This window comes from Ambystoma mexicanum, chromosome 3p (genome assembly GCF_040938575.1).
Source record: "Ambystoma mexicanum isolate Mex_15411 chromosome 3p, UKY_AmexF1_1, whole genome shotgun sequence".
NCBI lineage: Eukaryota > Metazoa > Chordata > Amphibia > Caudata > Ambystomatidae > Ambystoma > Ambystoma mexicanum.
In genome coordinates, this window is record NC_090925.1 from 733,884,950 (window position 1) to 733,912,433 (window position 27,484).

At 45.9% G+C, this 27,484-nt stretch overlaps 1 protein-coding gene across 6 annotated transcripts in view; it reads right to left on the bottom strand.

Annotated features, from left to right (window-relative positions):
- The window catches only part of LOC138580787 (phosphatidylserine decarboxylase proenzyme, mitochondrial-like), a 242,600-nt gene that overhangs the window by 162,341 nt on the left and 52,775 nt on the right, over positions 1–27,484 (bottom strand). For 2 of the 6 annotated variants that reach the window (XM_069651614.1, XM_069651617.1), the window contains 2 exons: positions 16,625–16,714; positions 10,593–10,719 (listed from right to left, as the gene is read on the bottom strand). In XM_069651614.1, coding sequence (XP_069507715.1) covers positions 10,593–10,719; positions 16,625–16,714 — 217 coding nt within the window. Of the gene's footprint in view, positions 1–10,592; positions 10,720–16,624; positions 16,715–17,982; positions 18,060–18,146; positions 18,332–27,484 lie in introns of those variants that run through there. The other 4 variants (XM_069651616.1, XM_069651618.1, XM_069651613.1 and 1 more) reach the window with 4 other exon arrangements.

A 27,484-nucleotide genomic window follows, 5' to 3' on the forward strand; every position in this document is an offset into this window, starting at 1 on the left:
AGGGAATGCCAGGGACCAGTGAGTGAAGGGAAATGTTGCTCAAAACCGGGGCTGTGTGGAAGCAAGCCCAATGCCGAATGATCAGAATAGTATGCGCACAATGAAACAAACCCGAAGCCAAGGGTTGGGAGAAAAGTGAAGCATCAAAAGTGAACGATCACAAATATTGAATACCGAACTGAATGAACACTTTATGGGAAGAGCTACGACCTGATGACAGATGGATGTGAAATTGCCCATTTGAAAGCAACACACGAGATAAGAGAGAATATGTGAAAGATTGCGAAAGAACCTGACAGAAAGGTCGGGAAGAAATAAAACCAATGCAAAGTGAACATTATGCATGAATACACTGTAGCAAGGCCAAGAGGCTGACCAGGAGAAGCCAAGTGAGGGTGAATCCTTCACATAAACCCAAGAGGCTAACAAGGAGAAGCCAAGTGAGTCTCGGGTTTCCCTTCCCCAAGACGTCAGCTTGCCACTTTATACTTAGTCTTAGTCTCAGTCTCTCAATGTACAAAACAGCTCCAGATCAACTTGACACTCCTTCTGGATTGGAGTAACAGTTCAATCAAATTACTCATTCTTGGTTTACTTCAACAATGTCTTTGGCTTTCACAATTAAGGGTTCCCTTGTCTTTTGGGGAAGATTCTAGCGCCTCATTACAAAGTGACACAAAAGAAATTTGACTTTGAATGGCATGAGGAGCAAGAGAAAGCCTTTCAACTGGCGAAAGATACGATTCAAAAGTGCTTGATTTATGGCCATTGAGAGCAGGTGAAGTTCAGCTTAATGTATTTGTACGCCAATTGGAGTTTATGGCAAAAACAGGACAGGAAATGTGTTCCTTTGGGATTTTGGAGTCGTAAGTTACCCGAGGCTGGTGACAGATACACTCCCTTTGAAAAGCAGTTGTTGGCATGCTATTGGGCTCTTGTAGATACAGAGCAAATGACAGTGGGTCATGATGTATTGATCTGACCAGAAATTCTGATCATGCCATGGGTACTGAGCTCTCCTAAAACACAGCGAATAGGACATGCTCAAGAGGCTAGCATTATTAAATGGAAATGGTACATTCAAGATCATGCCAAAACAGGGAAGGGTGAAATTGCGAAGTTACACAAGCAAGTAGCTGGTGTTCCGTTGGTTGATTTGGAACTACCCGATGAGACAGAAGCCTGTGAGTCTCATGTAAAATTGAGAATCCGTTATGGGGAGTTGACGAGTGAACAAACTGAACATGTGTGGTTCAGCTAAATATGTGGGGACTGAGCGGTACTGGAAGGCAGTGTCGTACAATCCCTAAATGAAGACTATTCTGACAACATCAGGGAAGGGAAAGGGTAGTCAGTTTGCAGAATTGTATGCGGTTTATCAGGCATTGAAGAAATAAGTGCCTGGTCAATGTCGTGGTCCGTGGCTAATGGACTAGCTGTTTGGCTACCGACATGGCAAAAGAATGGGCGGAAAACTCATGCAAAAGAGTTATTGGGAAAAGAACTGTGGCAGGATATCGCAGAAATGTTGATGCCTAGTGAGGTGACCGTGTATCATGTGTATGCACATTGCGCGACACTCATTGGAACGTTGGTTCAATTCTGTTGCAGATGAACATGCCAACATTTCAGCTATGGACACGAGGTCTGAGGAAGATGATCTGGAAGGGATTTACAAGTGGGCACACAAGAAAAATGGGCATCTTGGAGAAAAGGCTACTATCAGGTGGGCACAAGATCGAGGAATTAGTATTCCTTTAGACGTAGTAAAAACAGTGATTTTGCAATGTCCAGTGTGTCAGCATCAGAAACAGCGACCGATTCCACATGTGATTCAAGGCACAAAGAAACTAGGTAAATTACCTGGACAAATCTGGCAAATCGATTACATCGGTCCAATGCCAATTAGTAGAGGATGTCAATATGCATGTACGATTGTAGACACGTATTCAGGATACTTGATGGTATAACCATGCAAAAAACGCTATGCATTTAAATACCATTCAATTGTTAGATCAAGTGGCAGTGTACTATGGTGTACTTTTACAAATGCAAAGTGACAATGGGTCACAATTTGAAGGAAAACTGATTCAGGATTATTGTCAGGAGAAGGGCGTCAAATGGATTTTCCATGTGCCTTATCTCCCCGAGGCTTTGGGACTGATTGCGAGGATTCATGGTTTGTTGAAAGAACAGTTGCAAAAAACTGGTGATGGTAACCTGAAAGGGTGGCATGAGCACATTCTGGATGGGGTGCAAGTGTTGAAAAACAGACCAATTGCAAATGGTGAAACTCCATTAATGCAAATGTTAACACCAGCTTTACAAATGAAACCAAATAGGGCATTTGAAACTTTGATGTATAGGGAAATGTTACCTGGAGCTCTGGCTCCTTATCGAGCAACACCTGAGTCTGCAGGGGTGAACCTGCATGCGATGGAAGAGATCAGACTTGAACCAAGAGGGATCAGTGTTATTGACATAGGAATTGGAGTGCAAATTCAATCAGATCACATGGGATTGATTGCCCCTAGATCCAGGTACTGGGAGGGATTGTGGATGCAGATTATCAGGGAGAAATAAAAGTGATTTTAATCAATCTTGGAGAGAAAATGTTGTGAATCCATAAAGGGGATCGAGTGGCGCAACTGATTATCGTCCCTGTAAAATTATCCATGGTGAAAAAGGGAGAGCCGCCCACAGTGGTAACGACACATGTGGACAAAGGTTTTGGCTCATCAGACAAAATGGTTCCGGGAGCGAACGTTTGGGTTGAGAAACCTAGTGGCCCGCCGGTTCCGGCAGATGTAGTTGCAGCAGGAGAGCATCAAGTTGTTCCGGTAATGGAACCAGGAAAGAGGAAATGGAGCCACGCTCCCGCTGACAAATGTTATTTGCATGAGTGATGTACTTCACTGATATTTTGTTTTTTTGTAATTTAATTTTCTTCCAGACCCTGTTTGGGATGTGTGCACTTGTGGATTTGTGTGGAGTCCGTTCAGGAGGGTCCGGGGACATGTGAAAAGATGTGGCGAATGTCTCCATTGTCCTACTGACTCCGATGATCTGGATGACAGCTACCAGCCTTGATGTGACCACGTTGCCTAACACTGATTTGACTCTATTGTCGAGGAGACATTGTAACCATGGGCGTGATGCTTTGCGCTCTTCCGCAATGTCCTTGTCTTTTGTGCGGCATAGCTATGCTGCGATTGTCAGGCAACCCGAGAATATGTGGGTTTTTCTGGCCCGTCGGGTTTTGAACATCTCACACTTTTGCCTGGCTGATGTTCATGATACTTCGAACTTAATTTCGATGTGTCTTGTGGCCGTACCAACGCTGGCACCTGTGCTACGACACATTTTCGGGGTATTGCATAATGATACTCCATTGGGGAACTCTGATGTGAGAACTTCTTTTTCTGTTTATGAGTACTATAGGTTTTGTTCTGACACTGATCGTATATGGAGAAATATGATGCGTGTTGTCACTTATGACATTGCTCCAGCTGATGACTGCTATATGATGACGTTTGAACCTCAACGCATTGGCAAATGTCAGCAATTGTACTTGACAGTTGAGAAAAGCGGATCAAATTTTGAGAAACGTTTATGTGCACATTCTAAGGTTGCATTTACTGAGGTATCTAATACCAGGTTTTGTAATTTTACTTTTGTAGCTGCCAGCCATTTTAGGCATGTCTAACTTCCAACAGGTTGGCTATTTTCCTGTGGTAATTTTACCTTCACCTACATTCCTGCGAATACTTCTGGTGGGCCTTGTGCTTTGACGCGTCTCAATTTGATGATGTTTCCTTTTCAGCCTGCGATTTGTCGAGCCGGGGTGTGATTCTAATGTGCAATTGTTATCTGAACCTAAGGTCTTAGCGCTTGCATTTTCTTGGGTGGGTGTTTGAGGGTTGGCTGATGGTGGTTATAAATCCTTGATTAGATTTGCTTGTTTAGTGGTTAAAGGGCTTAATGAAACCTCTCAAGCTTTGACGGAGCTGCTTTTAGACAGCAGACATTTTAGAAAGGCTATTTTACAAAACAGAGCTGGAATCGATTATTTGTTTTTGAAGCATAATTTGGGTTGCTATGCTGTTGAAGGGATGTGCTGTTTTGATTTAAATGACCATTCCCGTTCTATTGAGAACCATGTTAGCAGTTTGAATGATCTGATTTCTCAAATAACTCAAGATCGGGCCGGGAGTTGGTTTTGTATGTCTTTTTATAATTGTTTTGGTTTTTATTGTTTGTTGCTGTTGTATTTCTTGTATTCCTAATTTGATTGGGATGTTTCGTCGGTTTCAGAAACCGTCATTTGTTTCATTGGGGTATGGTAGTTGATTGTCCAAAGGGTGGATTGTAGTGCGTGTACGAAAATGATCTTAACAACATGGCGCCAGTGTGCTGACATTTTGGACATTCACTTCCAAACTGCAATAAAAGTTACATTTTTGTGAACTCAGTTAGAAGGCAGACATGATTTCTCCAATGGATGCGATATTGTAACATGAAGCAGATGAGCTCACTATGGAGGATAGTTATTGAATTGTTTGTTCAAGGACGAGCCGAGAGGGGAGTGTGGGTGCATTTATAAGGGGTGCTGGGAACAAGAGCGCGAGAGAAGAGCTGGGTTTATCCACTGTCTGGATTTTTCCACTCTGCCACCCATGCTTGCTGTCTGTCCTTGGGCTGGGCACAGTCTGCAAATTATGAGGGGCAGGGATTTGTCCCCATAAGAAGAGAGGTGCAATCCCCATGAGGTGACAGAGAAATGGAACCCCAGGTGTTGAAGTCTCGCTGAGAGGGAGGACACTGCGCTCAAGAACCTGTTAGTTGATACATGATCTCTCTGCCTACCTACCTCTGGACTGGGTGGTGTTGTCATGGCCGAGATGAAGCTTTCTCCTACAACTGCATTAACAGTGATGTATACCTATTACGTTTATCCCTGTCCATGTATTCATGTATAACCAGTTGCATTTATTTCATAGTAATATGTCCACTAATAGAATGTGAATAATGGGCCTGTAAATATGATATGATATGGTATGGTATTTATAACATGCCTGTACACAAGTGTTTCAAGGCGCGACGTGGCAAGGGAGGGGGAACAGAGGGAAGGCAGAGACAACGACCTTACTAGGCCAGGTGTCATTCAGATCGCGCAAGTGCTTGGGAAGGGACAAGGGGTAGGAATAGCCAATTATGTTCCAACTAATTATCTAAGTGTACACTATTGCCTTCCTGAGTCCAAGAACGTTTAGTCCATGTAATAGGGTAAGTGCTGAGGTCATTACATGTGTCTGAAAAGCAAAACAGCAGGCCACAGGTTTGCCACAGGAGGAGCACCGAGGAAGATAAAGTAATCTCTCCTGCATTGTTGTTGTTCAATTCCCAGCCCAGGTCGGCTCGCAGATACGGCGGATACAGCGGAACAGGGAGTCTGGAAATCAGGACCAGGATGCCGCAGAGTACAACACAGCTTAGAGGAAGTACCTAGTGCAGTATCACATGTCACGTCAAACCAAAACTGTGTTCACAGCCGCTTCCGATGTGATTGTGGAAGAAAAAAATATACAATTTTGACCCAGTGAAGGGGAAACATTCTTCTACCCCCAGTCCAGAAGAAGGGAGTCCTTCTTCTAGACGGTCTACTTTATCTTTTGTTTAGTGTAAGTGTAAGAGACAGAAGTAGGGTTTTTGACACAGGACTATTGATTTACACGGACATTCTGACAGAACCCCTAATGTTTTAGTTGAGGCAGGGAAACCCCTCTTAGAAATGGGGAAAGTTAGGTTTTCTCTTTATTCTTTGGACTAAACTGAAATCTCTAACAATCACAATGAAGATGCAGGAGTTGATATTATTGCAGGACTTAGGTGCAGAATGGAGCACAGAGAGGTAGAAGGGTTTGGAGGAGGTCAACATAATGAGGAAAGTTGTGAAAGAAAACAAGCAAGTGGAAGGGAGCGAACTGTAGTGGTTGGTGAATGAGTGGAGAGCGACCGAGAGAGTTAACCCATCACGTGAGAGGAACTTGAAGAAGTGGCAAGAGGGAGGGATGCCCTGGTGGATGAGTACAATGAAAATAGAAAGCAGGAGAGGAGGAAGGTGAGAGGACCCTTGGAGGAGTAAGGACAGTAATAGCCAGAGAGTAAAACAAAACCGATCAAGTTGTGATCTGGGGAATGAGGAAGGAGGATAAAGACAGGGGTCAGACGAAAAGGAGGTTAGATGTCAGTCATTGCAAATGTTATTGGTAAGACGCAGTGACAGGACCCAGGCATGAGTGAGCGTCGGTCCCAGAGTGAGACTAGTAAAGCGGGGTGGTTAGTAGGGTCAGGTCCCTGTGACAGGGAAATGGGCCACAGCCTGGCAAGACACCTATAAATCCGACTGACCTACCTCACGTCTGGGAAACGCTGTGTAACTTGCTGCAATACAACCTAGGGCTGCAGCACAAATACTTCCAACACATGTGCAATCATCCACTACCAGTGATCAGGCCAGCTGTTGCAGAGCAACCTTTTGTATCTGAGATTGTGAGTGACGCAGGGGAAAGACCCAAAAAGAAGTTGCGGATAAATCCCTTTGAACAAGAAGACATTTGTATTTTGCCATTTTGACCGCTGTTACGTTTGCCTGGAAATGTATATAATCTATTTAATACTAAGAAAAGGACTGGTCCCAGAAGGGCGCCCGGGGAACTTTGGGGTCAGAGGAAAAACTGTCAGAAGGCAGGAGAAGACTCACAGAGAGTTAGCTATCACATTCAAATAAACCAGGAGAAGAATCCAGGGAAAGACTTTCTAAGAAAGTGACATTTTGACGAGACACTTATCTGCTCATCAGGAGGGGCAGGACCTGTCGCTAAGACACCTACTGCAAACTCAGACAATTATTAGGGAGACATACCTCTTGGATTAATTTAGTTTGTTACACTACCACAAGGAAAGTTTAATTCTATTTTGTTACAATTCCTAGGTGGTCTAGTTTACTATTAGAGGCCCTATCCATTAAACCCTATTTCATGTGTCTGGTGGTAATTGACCCATGTCTTTGTGATGAATGCACCAATCTCGTTGAATACCATGAAGTGGGAGCAAGAGATTCTTCCTCCACATTTTGCAATAAAAAAAAAAGAGTACAAAATAATTAGGCAAAATGGAATTCAACCAGATTCATTCGACCAAAAAGCATGGATCCATTGAGCAGGCAAGAGATCATTTGATAACTGGGCATAATATAAACTGCATACATACAAAGGACCTTTTAAAAAACCTTGATAATCTGTATTGGCATTAGAAAAATAAATGTATTCTTTTTTATTTAACGTCAAAGGCCAATTACAATTCCTAAAGTGCTCCATGCAACACTAAATTCATCTTCCATTCATATCATTCATGCCCAAGCACACTCAAAAAACCCATCTCATATACTAAACATAGTCTTGCCTGAACCCAATGTGATGCTGGTAGCAATAAGATCTATATGCTAAATATAAAACACAGAAAAATATGTGTTTTATTTATGAAGTCAATTAGCACACCCGCCCAACTGATCCATGGATGTGTAATGCTGTTCGGACATCAGAAGTAACCTACTACTGCTTGAAAGACCTTTTCCTGTGAAAGAACCCGAGGGAACCCTTCCCATCATCAAGGCTGCAATATCTCCTACCTCGGCCAGCAGCATTGTCTTTTCCCACTCACAGCTTGTTCTTGCACTCAAGACTGGCTGAACGAGGGCTCCTGCTAAGCCGATGCAAAGATGGGAATCCTACAGTGCCTGCCTGCCATGAACCTTGGACTTGGTTGAAGTGGGCTCTGAAGATTCTTAAGAGTCGTAAGGCCACTTTTAACAGAGGTCCTTACACTCACCTAATGCCAATTAGGTCCCGTGCTGTCCAGCCAGGCGCTGGATCGCAGCCTCACTATCCTCTAAGCATGAATTTACCCCCATAAATGTTAATGGACTTATATTATAAATGCTTGGTTTGAGACAATATTATTCCAAACGCTCTTATTTTGTCCCTCAAACCCTAAGTGCATTTAGCTAATATATGTCCATTATGTTTGAAAATCACTGTTCTTGTTATCTACTACTATGCATTGGATTGATTTTGTTATCTCTTGCATGGCTCAGAGTCTCTGGTGTGATTATATCCTCAACTTGCCCAACACTATCAAAAGGAGAGCTAGGAATACCTAAACAAATAAGGGCCTAATTCACAGAAGCGTTTTAGGATGGAAAAACACCATTGGAAAACGTTCTGTGAATCAGGCCCTAAGTGTTTACCTCCATAATGGGAAGTTGCTTAATCATGTGTGCTAGGTCAGTGGCAGAGCCAGGGGGTAGCCACCCTCCCCCCATGGATCCCCTCTGGCGCCCAATTCGCCCCCAGCCTCCTGCTGGCACCCTATTATTCGCCCCACTGGCACAAAAAACACCTCTGCTGCTGTGCTGAGTGGGGTGCACTAATGAATTTGTTTATTTCCAACTCACGCTCCACGCCCCGGTGATCTCCTCACAGTAGCTCATCCCACCATTCCCCCAGTTCCTCCGCAGAATGTGGCTCATGTAACTGCCAGAACCGAATGCAGGTTCACCTACCAGCGCCACTAGATGCAGCTCATCCTCTTACTGGCAGCACATGTGGGAATCCCACCACTAAAACCAAATGCAGTGCATCCTACTGATGGCAGGACATCTAGCTATACCACCACTGGCACAGAGCACCATCACAATATCCAAATGCAATCTAGCCCAACAGTGACACCCAATCAGGCACGTTCTACTATCAACAATGTAACTCCTCCCACTGGAGATATCAAATACAGCTCCTTTCATTACCAATGTCAACCCTACACCATTCTATTGCTGACACCAACTGTAGGTCATGTTACTGCTGAGGCTAAATGCAGCTTAGCCCGCTGCATCAATGGGACACCCTTCCTTTTGCCATTGCTAAACCCATCTGTTTTGGGGGCACTGATCAATCCCTATCAGTGCAAGAGAACTCTGTTCTCCATAGTAACGTTCATTGTTTTATTTTTCCTGCATGCATTACCTTATGTGACGGGCGGTAGGGACACGTTGTGGCCCTAGTTTGTTTTTAGCTACTTTGTGGTTACCTGCATGCTGTGTCCAGGAGGGGAGGGTGGCAGCGGATACTTTTATTGTGTTTTCTTTTTTATAGTCTTGTGCACTTTTTCATTTTACTGCTTAGCCCAATTAGAGTACCATATACTCTAAATAGCTGTGCCATGAGATTTTCTCCTGTCCTTCGGCCATCTTATAGTTTCACCTTCTTCCTGCCCTGGAGTGGCTGGATTATCCATTTATGGTGTGGCCTTTCCCAGGGAAAGCTCCAGCTTTCACGGACAAATTGGCAGACTTGTGTGTGTGTGCCGGATGTGGGGGCTGTGTCTTGCTGGACCCAGTCCACATTCGCGCTAGCGTGTGGCTTTTGCTGGGTAGATACAGTGGCCAGAGGCTGACCTGATTGGACAGCCCCTGCCAAGTTTGAATGGTGCAGATCCCTGCCATTGGTGGGCTGTGGGCAACTCCAGCCAGATTCTGGACAAGAGGGGGGACTCCTGTAGCCATTCCCAAGATAATCATTGGAGCAAAGGCCCCTATGAAGGAATTATTAAGGGTGATCTGTGTGTACTTAATTGAATCCTTTATCACTGTCACGCCTACGTATAATTCTTTATGCTCAATTACACTACCCACACAGACTTTGGCTAGACAATTGTGTCTTTCTCTATTCACTAGAATAGGGCGGCCTCTCAGAATTTGTTCACAGGGCTGATTCATAAAATCCATATTAACATTGGCTTAGCCAACAGTTGATAGAATACACAGCACACGTCACACCTGACACTGAAGATAGCTAATGATACTATTGATATGAAGCATAGCTCATTCCATCATAACATGTTACTTCTTCCATAGCCGGGACCAAATGTAGCTCAACCTACAGCTGCAACCATATGTAACCCATCCCAGTGCTAAACACCAAATTAACTAATCCTAAAATCAATATCGTAGCCGGCGGTGCCACCAAACACAGCTCATCGCAGCACCGCCACCACATGTAGCTCATTTTCACAGCTAGCACAAACGTCGCTTATCCTGTCATCACCTCATGTAAGCTCATCCAACCTTTAACATAAGATAAAGCTCACCTCACTGCTGACATCAAAAGTAACGTATCCAGTGAACGCTGTATGTAGATCCTCCCACAATTTTGACTACATGCATCGCATTACATTACTGACAGCCAATGCAGTTCATCCATCACTGAAATCAGTAGTAGGCCATACTAACTTCCACACGTATGAGAGTGAAAAGGAGATTGACTCTGCATTTTTGCATCGTTCCGCCTTCAGAAGTCATTTGAAGCCGCAGTAGATGAAGTAGTTACTGTCTTTATGGGGTACAAGTGTGAAAAGCCTTTCCACATCTAGGGCCGTGCCAAACCCTTGCACCAGTACGCTAAAACATTACCCATTACTCTCCCCATCCCAACCAGAATGTGGCTCCTACCACAACTCGCCAGCTGCCAGAGCATTACCTTGCTTGTGGGTCGAAGGCCAGCACATGCCAGGGGTTTGAGCACCCGCCAAGACCTGAGACGTAAGGCATGTTGAGGAAACTGGCTGAGACGCCGCTTCAGGGAGAATCGGTGTATGGACGCTAGCCTGCAAGAGAGTAAGACGTAGGAAACACTTTATTGGTATCATTTGTACAGTCACATACAATGTTAATGTTAAGAACAAACAGAGCTCAGATTGGTCCATATAATCCAGGAGAATTCCATGGTAGGAGGCACCAAGCTCATGCCGGTCTAGGCAAGCCCAGAACACCATGCAAAGACCAAGGCCCCTCAACTCAGACCGATATAGACAACACAACACTAGTTTGGGATTAGAAGTGGTAGTAGGGGGTGCAAGTCCCCATTTTATTAGTCCATAGGACTCCATGGAGATTTCTGTGAAATTACCACTACCGGTCATTTTGCCGATGTTGCTGTTTTTTTGGTGGTAAAGTGGCAGATGTACCTCCAGCATTTTGCTGGCGGAAAATCCACCACCTTACCACCAAAGATGTAGCACAGTGGTGCAGTAATGCAGTAGTAATGCAGTGGTAACAGAATTACCACTGCATTGCAATCGATTTTTCCTGCACCACCGTGCTCGTAATGAGGCCCCTAAGGATGACACAGATCTGACCTGTCTGCATCATAGGATTCCTGAACAAAAAATGTCAAGTCAAATCTTGCTAGCTCGGGCCAGGCCAAATGAACCACAAGAACTCCCTACAGATATGAGTCCATGGGTGAAGAAATGTACTCAATCCTCAAGAACTCTGTTCAGATGCGAATCCATGGGTAAATAATTGTACTCGAGGGAGGCCTCGACAGAGAAGAAATACTTCCAGAAACATATTGAATGTACCCTATCCCACCTCTCTATTTTACATATGTGTCTGCATTTCAGGGGATTTTAGGAACACTGTGGCCAGTTCTGAGTTTATATAAATACATGGACATTTCATGTTGTGCATGCTCAAGATTGACACTAGAATTGGGCAGATTGTGTGAGAATGTGGGACACTCTACAGAGATTGTTAGGGGCAAGTTTTAGAACCAGACCTTTGGGAGGGTTCTAAGAGGTCAACATCGGAGAGGAACAAGAACTTTTGACACTTTCAGCCTCATTACAACTGAGGCGGAACGGGTTAACGGGCTCCGCTAAAGGAGGCGGACCCGTTAAACCCGTCTGCCTCATTACAAGCTCCCCTCGCGGGACCCGGTAAGGAACGCCTGGTCAAACCAGACGTCCTTACCGGGTCCCACGAGGGGAAGAGGGAGCAAATAACGGGCCGCTCGTAATCGGCCTGTTTTTTGCTCCCTCTCCCATTCCCATTGAGCCCTATGGGGGCTCAAATGGGAATGGGGAAGGTCCGGGCCCGGGTTCCTGGAGGGAGGAATTACCGGGCCCTCCGAACTCGGAATGGCCCGGTAATTCCCCATTCAGGGAACCCGTACTTGGACCCGATTTTGGCGGCAGCCATGTCGCCAATACCGGCATGGATACCGCCAAAGTCGTAATGAGGCCCTTGGTATTGCTAGACTCCGTCATGACACAACTACAATTTTAGCTCCTTTTTAGGATTTCAATTGTTTGTTTTTGGTCTATATAAATATATGTGGTGAATTGTACATATTAGAAAAAATTGACAATATGTGCCAATATGGTATTAAATAATTGATGCATTGTTAGATGACAAATATCAATCTCCATCAAAAGTCTAATAGTCGGACTTTATGTGGTTTGAAACAAAGGATTATAATTGCGTTTTTGCACAGTATGATTGGGTTTTGTGAATGAGGATGAATGTGCTTGAGGTGGATGAATAGGGATGTGTGATCATAATATGGTGTGTTGTGATGATATAATGGAATTGTAACCTCTGTTTTTTATTGAAATTTTTGTATTAGGGTTTTATAAGATTGTTAACCAATGACTGTCACTCTTTGTGCACTGTTTCTATATAAATGAAGATGATGTTTACAAGAGAAAAAGAAAACATGAATAAAATAAGAATACATTTCATTAAAACACACTTATGTTGATGATTTTTTGAATTAGTCTTTCTAGAGGGGATTAGTGTTGAATAATTGCGAAATAATATGAATGCAGAGAAAGTCTGTACGTGTCTCCCGACAGTCGTACCTTTTGTGAGACTCCCTCATGGTAGCATAGGTTGTGCAATAAGGCAGAATTGGGAGATCAAGGTCTCTTGGGGAGGAAGGATAGCTCTGGGAGCAAGACAATGCAGGCAACAAGGGTTCGAATCCCGATACCGCGCTTAGAAACCACTCGTTGTTATTAAGCGTGTTATAATAGAACAATTATAATAATAATATTCAAAACAAAGGGGGTTCTGGGAGTCTCTATACCAGCACGAACTCAGCCCTTTGACCTGTTCTTGGGTGGATGGCCCCTGGGATAGTCTCAACCAAGTCTTTAGCTCACTGTCCCTTTCACAGAGAAGAAATATCCCTGCATATCAGTCTTTGTCCTGCCCTGGGGCAGTCCAGCATCGAAATGCTAGGCAATTCTCCTCTGAACAAGAGTACAAACAGCAACCCCATACACGTGTTTCAGCCTTGTCAGGCATCAACAGTGATGTGGAGCTGTGCCTCTCTTAGAACATTGAGCAAGGGGTCCACGTCTGGTTTCCCCGAGTAACTTAGGGTGAGACCCAAAGTTACTTAATACGCTCACTGTTCTCAGAGAGACACTGCTCCACCTCACTGAGGATGCCCAACAAGGCTGAAACACGTGTCTGGGGTTGCTGTTGGTACTCTTGTTCAGAGAAGAATTGCCTAGCATTTCGGTGCTGGACTGCCCCTGGGTCAATGGGCTGTGTTCGTGCTGGTAGAGAGATTCCCAGACCCCTCTTTGTTTTATAATAATAGTAGTTTGAAAGTACAGTCACATAGAAGTATAAACATAAGCAATTTATTAGGACAAATAACACTTACTGCATACAATACTCATTTATACACAGTTTTTAGCCTCAAGGTGAGAGTACAAAACACTTTACAATAGAATAGAGTAAAAAGCAATCCAAATAAGCAATGCAAACACTGTGATATGAAAAGTGAGAAGCAAGTAGTGGAAAACACACATCATACAATTACATTTATAAGCCAGGCAGCCAACTTAAGCAGTCCTTCCCTATCAGGTAAGCAGTTTCAATGTCTAAGTAGTTTAAGATGCAAGAAAGTACCTTGAAAGAGGGAGGAAACGGGGAACGGGGTAGGAGGTCTCGACGTTCCCTTGCACAAGAGTTGGCTACAGCCAACAGGTAAGTACACTTGCAACTTTTCAGCGGAAAAGGTCAAAGGGAAAAACTAGGGATACACTCCAAATTCCACCACACTAGGGGCTTCAGAGGGGTGAATCCTAGGCTATAATTCCACTGATCAAAGCCAGGCAAAAGTAGTGTTAGGAAGTGGATTTTGCACTTATGGAATGCCTATTTGGGAGGAGACCAGCAAGAGTGGTCAGGACGCTCCTAACTCTTACTCTGATTTTCCAAGTGATCGCTGCTGGACACTTACTTCTGTTGCTGTTCCCGTCGGTCAGGGTTCAGGGATCACTCATGTATCGGTTGAAGAATGTGTCAGCATTGCATCCAGCAAGGAGGCAGTTCCAATCTCCCGGGTATAGGACGGTTCCAGCAGACTTGCAGCAGGACGGGCCAAAACACCACATTACAGCAGCCACAATCAAGTCCACGATGAGGTGGGGCCCCCGGGGCACGGCAGATGAAGTGTGTCAGCGAAGAAACCCCAGTCAGAGGTCAGCAGGCTTGGTTTGTGGCTAGTGGCAGAGAGCAGACTCCAAACAGACCCCACTTCATACAGGAGACCAGCAGGCGACCGAGTTCTATAAGCCACAAGTCTAGGACATGCAGAGTCCCAGGCTCCAGCTCTGGGCAGCAACCCTAGCTGCAGAGAGTCCCGGCTCAGTGGATGGGCAGCACACAGGATGGTCTCAGGAACACTTCTGATGCCCACTGGTGGCAAGATACTGGAGCAAAATGCAGGACAGGTTCACTCCACCATTCCAAGGGAGGAAGGCACTGTGTCCCGTTAAGGGTCTTTCCTAGTCGCAGAAGAGGCAGCAGAGATTAACCGGTAGATGGCTTAGGCAATGCTGGTTTTCTTGGCAGCAGCCTTCAGGGAAGTCTTCACATAGTTGGATTCTGAGAACAGCTGTAGGGCTCCTCTTCATATGCAAAATCCAAGCACAGGTATTGCCTCAGTCCACCAATGGCAAGGATAGGGTTCATACAAACAATTAAGGGTTGTCCAATCACGACGGCCATTTATCCCACATCTGCTCGGCTACAGACATCCCCTGGAAGAAGCGCGGATTGTGACCAGAGGGTCCCAAGCTCAGTTTCAACTAGTTCAGTAGCACAGCGCACTTTGGCTGGGGGTGCAGGCTCAACCCTACAGCAGTGTATGTCCTTATGCGGGGGTTTCCAACCTGAGGGGGCTGGAAGGCAGGCCCAAAAACAGGGCATACACCACACAGGGATGTGTATGGCACTCAAATCGGCATAATGAGGTAATAAACGATGGTGCAAGGGAGTGGGCTGGAGAAATAAGTAAAACACAGTACACTGCCACCAGCATGTCCTAGGCACACTAAAAAAGGTATCCAAAATGTTGCAAGACAAAAGAGGAAAAAAAGGGGATACTAAATACCCCTGCAACACTAAGGTGGTGTTTATTACAAAATGAAAACACAGAAAAATATGAAAGGGAGAATCCATCTCCATTGTCTGGTAGAGGCCCTCGTGTGATGCTCTGATATTGGAGGGTGCTAGGATTTGCTTCCAGTGGTGGTACTGGAATGTCGGAAGAACCTTCCCTGGCTCTACCGCACCTGGGGATAGAAAGGGCACACAAACAGATCTTGCAACACGGCGACAGGCATACAACCAATCAACAATTTATGAAATCTTCTGCAGTCCAGTCTACAGCCTACACTAGATCTGTGCTGGATTATAACTTCCGGGCAGGCCAAAATTCTACAAGGCTATAGCTGCGGCAGATGCGATCTGTAGAAGTATTGGTAACATAGCATACATCATATCCTAATGACATATACAAAAAAGGAATTGGTACCTTGCAACACTACCTGTCACAAAGCCATGGGACCCAGACCTACAAAGAACAAGCAATAGCAGAGGCAGCAGGGTGGGCTTTTTAGGGTGACAGGTATTATCATCATCTGCTCAGGTACTCACATCACATGACAAGTATTGACAAATGCCAGACATTCCCGCCATTTGTCAGCCAATTGCCAGAGTTTTGACAGATAGTGACACCAAATGGCCAGGTACTCAAATAATCTGCAAAGTTGTACATGCAAAGGCCCAGGAAATTGCATGATATGCCATGTGTCCCACTCGCATGCCTTTGCAACTCACTTCTTATCCCAGTAGTACCCCCTCTCTGAATGCATTGGACTTGGCTCACTGTGAGTGGTGTCTAGCCCAAAACTAAGAGGAAAGACACATCATTACAAAGCATGACATTAATGTAAAGTACTGTTTTAGTTAGAAGGCCATTAGGGTTACAAAGCCTCCTTTCTCCAAAAATGTAGCTGGTCATTTTTCGCTCTTTTTTGGTTAACGCACGTGACACGTATGTGCTGCAATTGACCGGAGTCACATGTTGACTATATCTAATGTATGAAAGTAAATGTGCTGGAGCATTCAGTACCTAAGCAACTATATCTAAACAGCCTTAGCTGCACCCAATAGCGGGGCTTAGGTATTGATGAGATACCATTCACACGCAAGGTTACACCTAGTAACTTAACTGGCACATTCATGGACTTTTGAGGCTTTCAAAAGCACAATGATGGTCCATTTAAGGACAGGTGCAGCCATTTCTGGATGAGAAACCAATGCAAATTATTGATAGAGTTCCATGGAATTACGGATAAACTGTAGTGGAGTTTGCCAACTTCCTACTGAAATCTGCCTAGATGTTCCAGGCAGGTGGGCTCATACCAGCGTTTGGGCCTTAGAAGCCCAGTCCCAGAAGCCTTTGCTGCTTTCCGCATCTTCTCACCAGAACGGAGATTATATACGTGAACTGGCCTAAAAGGGAAAGGAGAGCGGGTTAACAGAACCTATACAGTAGCAAACGAACATTCTCCCCCGCCCCCATTGTGAGCATCAACATCCATCAGATGAGCACAGGTTCAGTCAGTACAGAGCTCAATGAGTGCTGCACACGTCGCTCACTGCTGGTAGGAACAGTGCATGCATACGTGAAGCACTACAATTTTTCTGCACTTATCAGACACGCCCTGTCTGTCGCCTTAAACCTAGCACCTGCCACTTGCTGGCTTTACTACCACTGTTTGCTGTTTTTTATTATTTATTTATGTATTCCTTTTTTTATTAGTTTGCTCAGCACTTTCCACTTCTCCCCCTCCCATGCACTTTCCCCTTTCCCTCTCCCATGCACTTGCACTTTCTCAATGTCAGTGGGCCTAGTAAGATCGTTGTTTTCTTCTCAATTGTTCCCCTCCCTTGCCTCGTCGCACTCTGAAACCCTCGTATCCAAGCGCGATACAAAAAAAATATCAATTTCAATAGTTCAGTGCAGACACCCATCCACATAATACTTATCAATCATTTCAAGTGGAGACAAAGAATATGTGTGAAGATCCACCGTGTTCTGGACTTGGTCATAGCTCTCAACCATTTGTCTTGCAAAGGCGGGTGAAATCACCCGATTTTGTTTCTGGCGGGTGAGGCGCCCATTGGAATGAATGGGCGTGCAGGAGGCCTGGCGGGTGAGTCAGCCCTTTGCAAGGCGGGTGACACCCGCCAAAAGCGGGTGAGTTGAGAGCTATGCTTGGTGCATGCTTTAGCTGCATTCACTCCTGTGGAGGCAATGCATGCACCTGAAGATCCATCTGGATCTGTCCTCACAAGGGAGCTACATCCCCATCCCAGTATTCATTCAAGCGCTGTGGTGGTAGTGAATGAACGTTAAGATCTGCCATAACATGCTCCCAGTAGAGTAGAGGGCGCGCTTCAGTTGTATCAGCGCCCCCACATTCACCAGCACAGCAGGTCCAAATAAATCACATGCTCAGGATACAGGCAGTAGCCCTATCCACCTTCAGACTGCTACCCCTCAGGATTTAAAGATTCCACTGACCTTGGACATTAAAGGACCCATACAGCAAATCTGCCCCTAGGGTTATATAGACCCTACAGGTGATGGCCCGACGTGCCAGAGATATTCCTCGTATATAATGCTCTCACAGGCTAAGACACAAGAAGTTACACCTCAGGTTACAGAAACTAACGGGTTGCGACACCAGAGCAACCCCTCATGTTAGACTCCTCACTTCCTCCTATCTCTTCTCTCCGCCTTCCCGCTCTGCTCGCCTCTTCTCCCGCCCATCTCCTCGGACCCCAAGTCCTCTTAAATCTCCTCCTGCCTGCTCTTCTCTTCCTCAGTTCTACCCCGCCCCCGCCCCTTCTACTCTCCGCACTGTCTTCTGGGCCTCACCTCTCGGCCACCTCTCCCGTCATTTCTCTCATCTGTTCCCTTCTCTCATCGCTCATGTGACGGACGGCAACTGATCTTGTAAAGTTGATATGTTTTAAACCACAGTCTCATTTCATCACTTCCTTCCTCTGAGTCAGACTCCAGTCTCCGCTTCCCACCTACTACATAGCGGCACATCGTCGACAGGCCCACCCTCCATGACATCAGGCACACACGGCCCGGGCTCCTGGACTGGAGCGGGGCTGCTCGCCAACACGCCCGGCCCCCTCCCGCAGCTCTCTCCCTCGTGTTCTGTGGCGACAGTCAGACAAGGAACTCTCTCGTTTTAGGCTTAAAAACACTGTGGCGAGGCGATTCGCCTGGCAGCCGAAACGCCGCTCATAAACAACTTTCCATTCAAAAGCGTGGGCGGGAGGGAGATTTTGGAGGGTCTCGGTGGAGGGTCACCGTCACAGCAGAGCGAATGCTCCATTTTAGTATCAGTGGCCGGGGCGATGGAAGAAGGCAGACGGTGGGAACCGCGCTTTTCTTTCCGTGTGTGAACTGTGAAGGCGGGTGCATGTGTGGTTATCGGCCCCACCTTAAATTGGGGAAAGTAGAGGTTCAGGGGCGAGGGACGCATGGAGGAGTTGTGGCTCTCCCACTAAAAAAACTATTTAAAATAATGTTTTTTAGTAGTGAATTTTACAGCACACTTTTTTTGAAAAATTGGGTAAAAAGCCAGACAGTTTGCAAATTCTTTTGTTGGGTAACTCATGAACAAATCCAAGAATATCTATGCTAGTGTATAATAAAAGTACATGCTGGCTATGCCAATATTTGCCTGCATTCAAATATCTGAACACATATCAGAACATGCTCTGCTTTGGGCATAATGCCAGAAAAGATACTGCAAGAAAACGTGCCCATGCTGGCTCTGCCAATCTAACTAAGTATCCCCAAGTATTGTCAGTAGAAATGCCATGGCACAATAAGAAAGCATGTCAAGACTGGCTGCACCAATACAGGCTAGTCTTGTCACATAAGAACACTCATCGTTCCAGCTTTACACTTGATGCCATAAAAAAATGCAATGCCACCATAGAAAATAATATTCAGTCTGGTTGCACCAACGCAGGGCAGTCTAGCCACGTAATAACACTTATTATGTTTGCTTTACTCTTGATGCCCATTAAAACATGCCATGCCACCACAGTAAGAAAATATATCCAGACTGGCACATATAAGGCATCAAGAGTAAAGCAAACATGACAAGTGTTATTACGTGGCAAGACTGACCTACTTTGGTGGCCCAGTATGTATATATCTTGAAAGATACTGTGCCGTGGCATGTTTTAATGGGCATCAAGAGAACAGCAATGAAAAGCAAACATGATTTATGTTTGCTTTACTCTTGATGCCACAGAAAAAGATATATTCAGTGTGACAAATCCTTAGATGTGGTCACTTCTCCCCAAGGGGGAGCCCCTACCACTCATGAGGTCAGGGAGTTGAGGCTGCGACCCGATACAAACACGATATAATACCCTCACCAGAGTCGTAGTCAGGCTTGTCTAACAAGTGGAGCCTAAAGCTAATATAGTTGGGCACAGAGCAGTGACATTAATATCTGTAAATGCCTACAATGTGCTTCTTAATGGGCATTTACAGATGTTGTGTGGTCCTTGCCTGCGCAGGCCCGACCCTGTCTACGCCTGTGCCCCTCACCCAACACCTGTACACTTCTCCCAATTCTGTAAACCCTAATCACACAGCTAACCCACCCATATACCTGAGTGGTAGTGCAGCAGATTGGTCGGTGCCGTTGGTAACCCATGACAATCCTCTATTACATGACTTTGGGTTCTTCCAGAGAGAAATGGAAAAACATTTTGCTCGCCATATCCAGAAACAAGCAGTAGACAATGAGTTCTTGTCCCTCCGACAGGGGAATCAGGACTTGTTAACGTACATTGCTACCTTCAACAGACTGGTTTCCGAAGCTAGGTGGCCAGAAAACAAAAGAACCACGTTATTCCATCGAGGCTTACGAGGCGAATTAAAGGACGTCTTAGCCCAGGTGGTTGATCCACCCAGAGACAGTGCAGAATTCATAAAAATGGTCGAGCAGCTAGACCACCGGTTGCAGGACCGAAAGGCAGACCGGTCTAAGACGGACCATTGGACCGTGTATGTTCGACCAAAGGATAACACACCCCATGTACCTGAAAATGCTGTAGAACCCATGCAGATTGGAGGGATACGGCCTCCATTAACAAAATAAGAGCGCGACAAAAGAAGACAACAACAGCTTTGTTTGTATTGTTGGAAACCAGGACATTTCCTGAAGGACTGTCCAGTAAAACCCCCAAGAAGAACAGTCGGGGACACAGAGAAGGATGAAGCTAAGTGTCATGATCTCTGCTTCCAAAAGGTCAGAGTTTTCCCAACTCCCTTGGAAGCAGATCCATAACCCAGGTTCCGAGTGCCAACCAGTCCCAATTGGGACCTTTTGGACCCAGTCCTGGTGCCAGTGGCACCAGGCTCATAAATATGCCCAGTCCCAGCGCTGGAAGCGCCGGGCTCATAATGCTTGGGTGGACTTACCTTCAGCAGACCATGCTGCTTACTTGCCTGCCAGTTGAGCCTCTGATCCTCTTCTGTTTGGAACTACTTTTCCTGTTGGGTGGGGCTGGAGCCACTCCCTAGATTCAGAACACTGGAACTCTTCTGGAAGGCAGGAACTCTTTTCTTACCAGGAACTCTTTTCTTACTTAGGCGTGGCTGTGGAAGGAGACACCTAAGCACTACAGGAGGCTATTTAAACCACACCCGGTGGATGAATCTTGCTTTGCGTTATTCTGCAACCTCTGCAGCAGAACGCTCATCGTGTCTTCTGCATCCGGTCCTGGGCCTAAGGAAAAAGGCTTACCATCCTGAATCAAGTCTTCAGCAACACCTATAAAGACAAGAAAGAACAGGTTAGCATTCCGGCATCTGAAAGGCAAAGGCTTACCATCCTGAATCCAGTCTTCAGCAACACCTATAAAGACAAGAAAGAACAGGTTAGCATTCCGGCATCTGAAAGGTAAAGGCTTACCTACTCTTCGTGCGCTCCGGAGGTCTTCACACTGCATTCCGGCATTTGAAAGACAAAAGTTTACCAACTCTTCGCACGCTCCGGAGGCCTTCGGCGCTGCATCCCGCATCTGAAAGACAAAACAAGGTGCGTTTAAAGACATTGGGGAACTTTAATACTCACGTGCCATTACTCCTTTCCACATCTAATCCAGTGGGTATTCCGGCACCCTGCAGCCGCTCCGAACTCGTACCTGCAAAATAAAAAGACAGTTAGAGCGCATAGTGAAGCAGGCAACAAGCGCTTACTTACGTGCTTCCAGGCGCTTCTATTCATCACACGGGCTCCATCTTCAGCTCACTTCAGCCCGTCATCCGCCATCGCCGGAACCCTGCAAAACAAGAGACATCATTACTAAAGACTTTAAAGACATTTGAATGACTCGAAACTTACCGTTCGTGCAGTAAACGACGGACAGCAGTCCTCTGAAGTCAAGAGGCCTGCGCTACCTATCCAGTGAAGAAACTGGTTACAGCACCCTGCCCCGAGGCAGATGGAGAGCTCGGCATTCACTTACCTAAGGTGAGAGCGTTAACCTTTGGGGGTCTACAGGAGAGGAGAAGAGGAAAGAGATGGGGACACCCCAATAACCCCAGTTCATTAACCCCATATTTTCTATCTGCAGACATCTTACTCTACACGTCAGGCATACAGTGCACAGAGGTCCAGCCCAAAGAGCCAACCGGGTGCTACACATCACCTTTGAAGATACGGTAGTCGCCCAGTCAAGACCGGCGCCTCTGCGAGAATCACGTGAGCGTTACAGAACGCAAAGCCTACCGCAAAACTCTCGCCCAGGCGCTATGGAAACCTCGGATACTGACCCCCTAGCCCGGTTACTTGGGGAACTAAGGGCAGAAGTGCATGCAGCTCGTCAGGAAACAAATGCTCTAAGAAGGGAACTAATTATTTCCAAGGAGAGAACAGACAATCTTGCTAGACAAGTGCTACAGTCACAAGCCGGACAGACCCCGTTACCCGCATCAGGGGCAAATCTTCCTTCAACATCCTCTATGAATCCAGTGCAGATCAACCTACCTGGGAATGTACCTCTGGCTCCGCCCGAACGATTTTCTGGTGACCCAAAGAGGTTTGCAGTATTTATCAATCAGTGCCGGTTGCACATCTTATGCCAGCCAGCAGCCTTTCCAACTGATCAAGCAAAAGTAGCTTTTGTACTTTCGTACCTTAGTGGCAATGCGGCAGACTGGTCGATCCCTCTAGTTAATCAAGATGATCCGGTTCTCCATGATTTTCAAGCCTTTCAGCTTAGTATGGAAAAACTGTTTGCAAGACATTCACAGGGGCAGGCCTTGGACAATGAGCTTCTTTCGTTGCGACAGGGTAATCAAGACCTTTTGGCTTATATTGCATCTTTCAATAGACTAATAGTGGAAACTCAATGGCCTGAGGACAAAAGGATTACGCTGTTTTATAGAGGTCTACGTGGAGAGCTCAAAGACGTTTTAGCCCAAGTAGTGAATCCCCCACAAGACTGTTCGGATTATATAGACTTGGTCGTTCAAATAGATCACAGGCTGCAGAACAGGAAGGCCGATCGTTCCAAGTTTGATGCTCGAGTATTTTCCAAACCGCCAACTCCTTCCAAAGGAGTAGACTCCGGGGAACCCATGCAAATAGGGGGTCTGAAAGGTCCTCTAACACAAAGGGAGCGGGAAAGGAGGAAACAGTTGCAATTATGCCTATATTGCGGAAACTCGGGGCACTTTCTTCGAGACTGTCCGGTGAAACCTGCCAAGAAGGCAGTAGGAGCTGCAGTTACCAAAGTTACAAACTCTGAGCAGGGAAACGACCTCGCCCGACAAGAATAGAGGTCCTCTTGCCGAGCGTGAAAACCAGTTCCGTGACCTCGTATTTCGTGATACCTATGGTCCTCATTAGCCCTGATAATCCGGATCGATTACATGCAATTGAAGCTTACGTCGACAGCGGTGCCATCGGCAATTATGTGGATCATGAAATGGTTTTGAGGATGAATCTAACTCTTTGTCCCAAGGCTGTAAAGGACGTCATTACTACGGTGGATGGTACGGAGATAGCCTCCGGGCCAGTAACGCATACCACTCAAGAGGTGACGCTAGTAAGTCATGATGGACACCATGAGAAGATCGTGTTCGATGTGATCAAGGCCCCTCAGTTTCAGATTATTCTAGGAATACCTTGGTTAGAGAAACACAATCCTCTGATCGATTGGCGAGCAAGAACGGTCCAGTTTCCAGAATGTGTCTCTACTTGTCACCCTCCACTTGGTGTTGCACTGGCCGCAATTTCTTCAGAGACTCCCCAGTTACCTCCCGAATACCTAGAATACCAAGATGTTTTCCGGAAGGATCAGGCTAACTCTCTACCTCCTCATAGGTCTTATGACTGCCAGATAGACCTGATACCTGGATCTACTCCTCCTTGTAGTAGAATTTATGCCCTCACCGAGCCTGAGAACCTTCACCTTCGACAATACCTGGATCAATACCTGGCAAATGGGTTTATTCGTCCTTCCAAGTCCCCTGCTTCTTCAGCTTTGTTCTTCGTTCCAAAAAAGGAAGGAGACCTTAGAACTTGTATCGATTATCGCTCCCTGAACCAGATCACCGTTAAGAATAGATATCCGTTACCTTTGATCCCTGAACTCCTGGACCAAGTCAGAAAAGCATGCATATATACAAAGCTGGATCTTAGAGGAGCTTACCACTTGGTACGAGTAAAAGAGGGCGATGAATGGAAGACGGCCTTCCGCACCAAGTATGGGCTATTTGAATATCAGGTCATGCCCTTCGGACTTTGCAATGCCCCGGCCGCCTTTCAATATTTTATGAACGATGTCCTCAGAGAGCTCATAGATGTATGTGTTGTTGTTTACATTGACGACATCCTCGTTTATTCTTCATCGGAATCTGAACATCAGAAACACGTGAAAATGGTCCTGGAAAGATTGCGTCAACACAAACTTTTCGCTAAGTTGGAAAAATGTGTTTTCAACGTGACTGAAGTTGAATACTTGGGATTCATATTATCACCTGGCGGAGTGCGTATGGATTCAAAGAAGGTCGATGCAGTTCTCAAATGGCCATCACCATCCTCCGTAAAAGGTGTGCAAAGCATGTTAGGCTTCGCTAACTTTTACCGCAGGTTTATCCCCGAATTCTCTCGAATAGTCCAGCCCATCACTGCCTTGTTAAAGAAAAACAAACGTTTTGAATGGTCTACCGAGGCGGAACAAGCTTTCCAGGATTTGAAGACTAAATTTATCTCTGCACCAATCTTAATACACCCTCGCCCCGAACTCCCCTACATCGTGGAAACTGATGCTTCAAGCCTTGCCATGGGGGCAGTTCTATCACAAAAGGACCCGGTAACCAATCAGTTGCATCCCGTGGCATTTTGGTCCCGCAAATTCTCGCCTCCTGAAATCAATTACACGATTACTGACAAGGAACTTCTGGCTATCAAGTCTGCCTTTAAGGCTTGGCGGCATTATCTGCTGGGGGCCCGACACACCGTTACTGTGATTACGGATCACCGAAACCTGCAATATTTGAAGACCGCAAAAGCCCAATCCTCTAGACAACTCCGTTGGGCATTATTCTTTGCCGAGTTTGACTTCATAATTACCTATCGACCTGGTACAAAGAACGGTAAAGCCGATGCCCTTTCTCGGATGGGAGTGGAAGAACACTTGGTCAACCCTAAACCTGTACCAATCATTCCCGAACAAAGAATTCTGGGTGTAATAGCCACAGAATCCATAGAGGAAGTTAAGGATAAAGCCAGGCAACTTGTAACTCCAGCAGACATACAGAATTGGCATCTGCAGGGAAAGGACTTTGCAGTAAAGGACAACTTATTGTATTTCCAAGAACGATTATACCTACCCAGCACAGATTTACAGAAAAAAGTAATCTCTTGTTATCACGACTCTTTAATGGAAGGTCATCCCGGTATAGCCAAGACCTCACAAAAGATCAAGCGCTACTTCTGGTGGCCGTCTTGGAAAAAAGATATCAGAGACTTTATAATGTCCTGTGGAGTATGCGCCCAAAACAAGAGTCAAAAGGAAAGACCAGCAGGCCTCTTACGCCCTATTGACATCCCACCTCGCCCTTGGCATACGCTTTCTATGGACTTCATCACCGATCTACCTCCATGCTCCGGATACAATACGATTCTAGTAATCGTGGACTTATTCTCCAAGATGGCGCATTTCATTCCGCTCAAAGGCTTGCCAACAGCAGCAACTCTGGCCCGAGAATTTCTCGAAAACATCGTCCGACTGCACGGTTTTCCTTCGGTTCTAATTTCGGATCGAGGTAGTCAATTTATTTCTCATTTTTGGCGAAGTTGCTGTCGGTCGGCTCAAATTGATGTGAGACTATCGACCAGTCACCACCCTCAGACCGACGGACAAACCGAGAGGACCAATCAAACTCTGGAACAGTATTTACGCTGCATGCTGCAACAAACTGAAAAAACTTGGAAAGATATCCTTTGGATAGCCGAGTATGCCTACAATAACTCTGTCCATTCGGGAACTGGGAAAACCCCGTTTTTTCTTTTGTACGGCAGTCACCCTCGAACCTCGGAGTTGGATCCCCTCCAAGATCTTGAAACACCAGCAGTAGACTACCTGCATTCTACAATCACCCAAGCCTTTAAGGAAGCTGTTTCTCACCTTCAAAGGGCTAAAGAACAATACAAGAAAGGAGCAGATCAACATCGGAAGGAAGCCCCTCACTATCAAGTAGGGGATCAAGTCTGGTTATCCACCAAATATCTATCTCTAAAAGGGCCACGCACATTCAACCCAAGATACCTTGGTCCCTATTCCATCACTACCATAGTAAACCCAGTAGCGGTCAAGTTGGACTTGCCCCCGCACATGAAGATACATCCGGTCTTCCACGTCTCTCTATTAAAACCCGTGCAACCTCAAACCCGACTAACCAAATCTCCAAAACCTATCCTAGTGGATGGAGAACTCGAGTTTGAAGTCAAAAGCATTCTGGACTCCAAGATCTCCAAATCTAAACTATTCTACCTAATTGACTGGAAAGGCTACGGCCCCCAAGAGAGATCCTGGGAACCTGCTGAATATGTCCACGCTCCTCGCCTAATCAAAAGATTTCACCGAACATTTCCTGACAAGCCAAAACCCCCGGAGAAGCCCGGTTTGGGAGGGGCCTTGAGGGGGGGTACTGTCATGATCTCTGCTTCCAAAAGGTCAGAGTTTTCCCAACTCCCTTGGAAGCAGATCCATAACCCAGGTTCCGAGTGCCAACCAGTCCCAATTGGGACCTTTTGGACCCAGTCCTGGCGCCAGTGGCACCAGGCTCATAAATATGCCCAGTCCCAGCGCTGGAAGCGCCGGGCTCATAATGCTTGGGTGGACTTACCTTCAGCAGACCATGCTGCTTACTTGCCTGCCAGTTGAGCCTCTGATCCTCTTCTGTTTGGAACTACTTTTCCTGTTGGGTAGGGCTGGAGCCACTCCCTAGATTCAGAACACTGGAACTCTTCTGGAAGGCAGGAACTCTTTTCTTACCAGGAACTCTTTTCTTACTTAGGCGTGGCTGTGGAAGGAGACACCTAAGCACTACAGGAGGCTATTTAAACCACACCCGGTGGATGAATCTTGCTTTGCGTTATTCTGCAACCTCTGCAGCAGAACGCTCATCGTGTCTTCTGCATCCGGTCCTGGGCCTAAGGAAAAAGGCTTACCATCCTGAATCAAGTCTTCAGCAACACCTATAAAGACAAGAAAGAACAGGTTAGCATTCCGGCATCTGAAAGGTAAAGGCTTACCATCCTGAATCCAGTCTTCAGCAACACCTATAAAGACAAGAAAGAACAGGTTAGCATTCCGGCATCTGAAAGGTAAAGGCTTACCTACTCTTCGTGCGCTCCGGAGGTCTTCACACTGCATTCCGGCATCTGAAAGACAAAAGTTTACCAACTCTTCGCACGCTCCGGAGGCCTTCGGCGCTGCATCCCGCATCTGAAAGACAAAACAAGGTGCGTTTAAAGACATTGGGGAACTTTAATACTCACGTGCCATTACTCCTTTCCACATCTAATCCAGTGGGTATTCCGGCACCCTGCAGCCGCTCCGAACTCGTACCTGCAAAATAAAAAGACAGTTAGAGCGCATAGTGAAGCAGGCAACAAGCGCTTACTTACGTGCTTCCAGGCGCTTCTATTCATAACA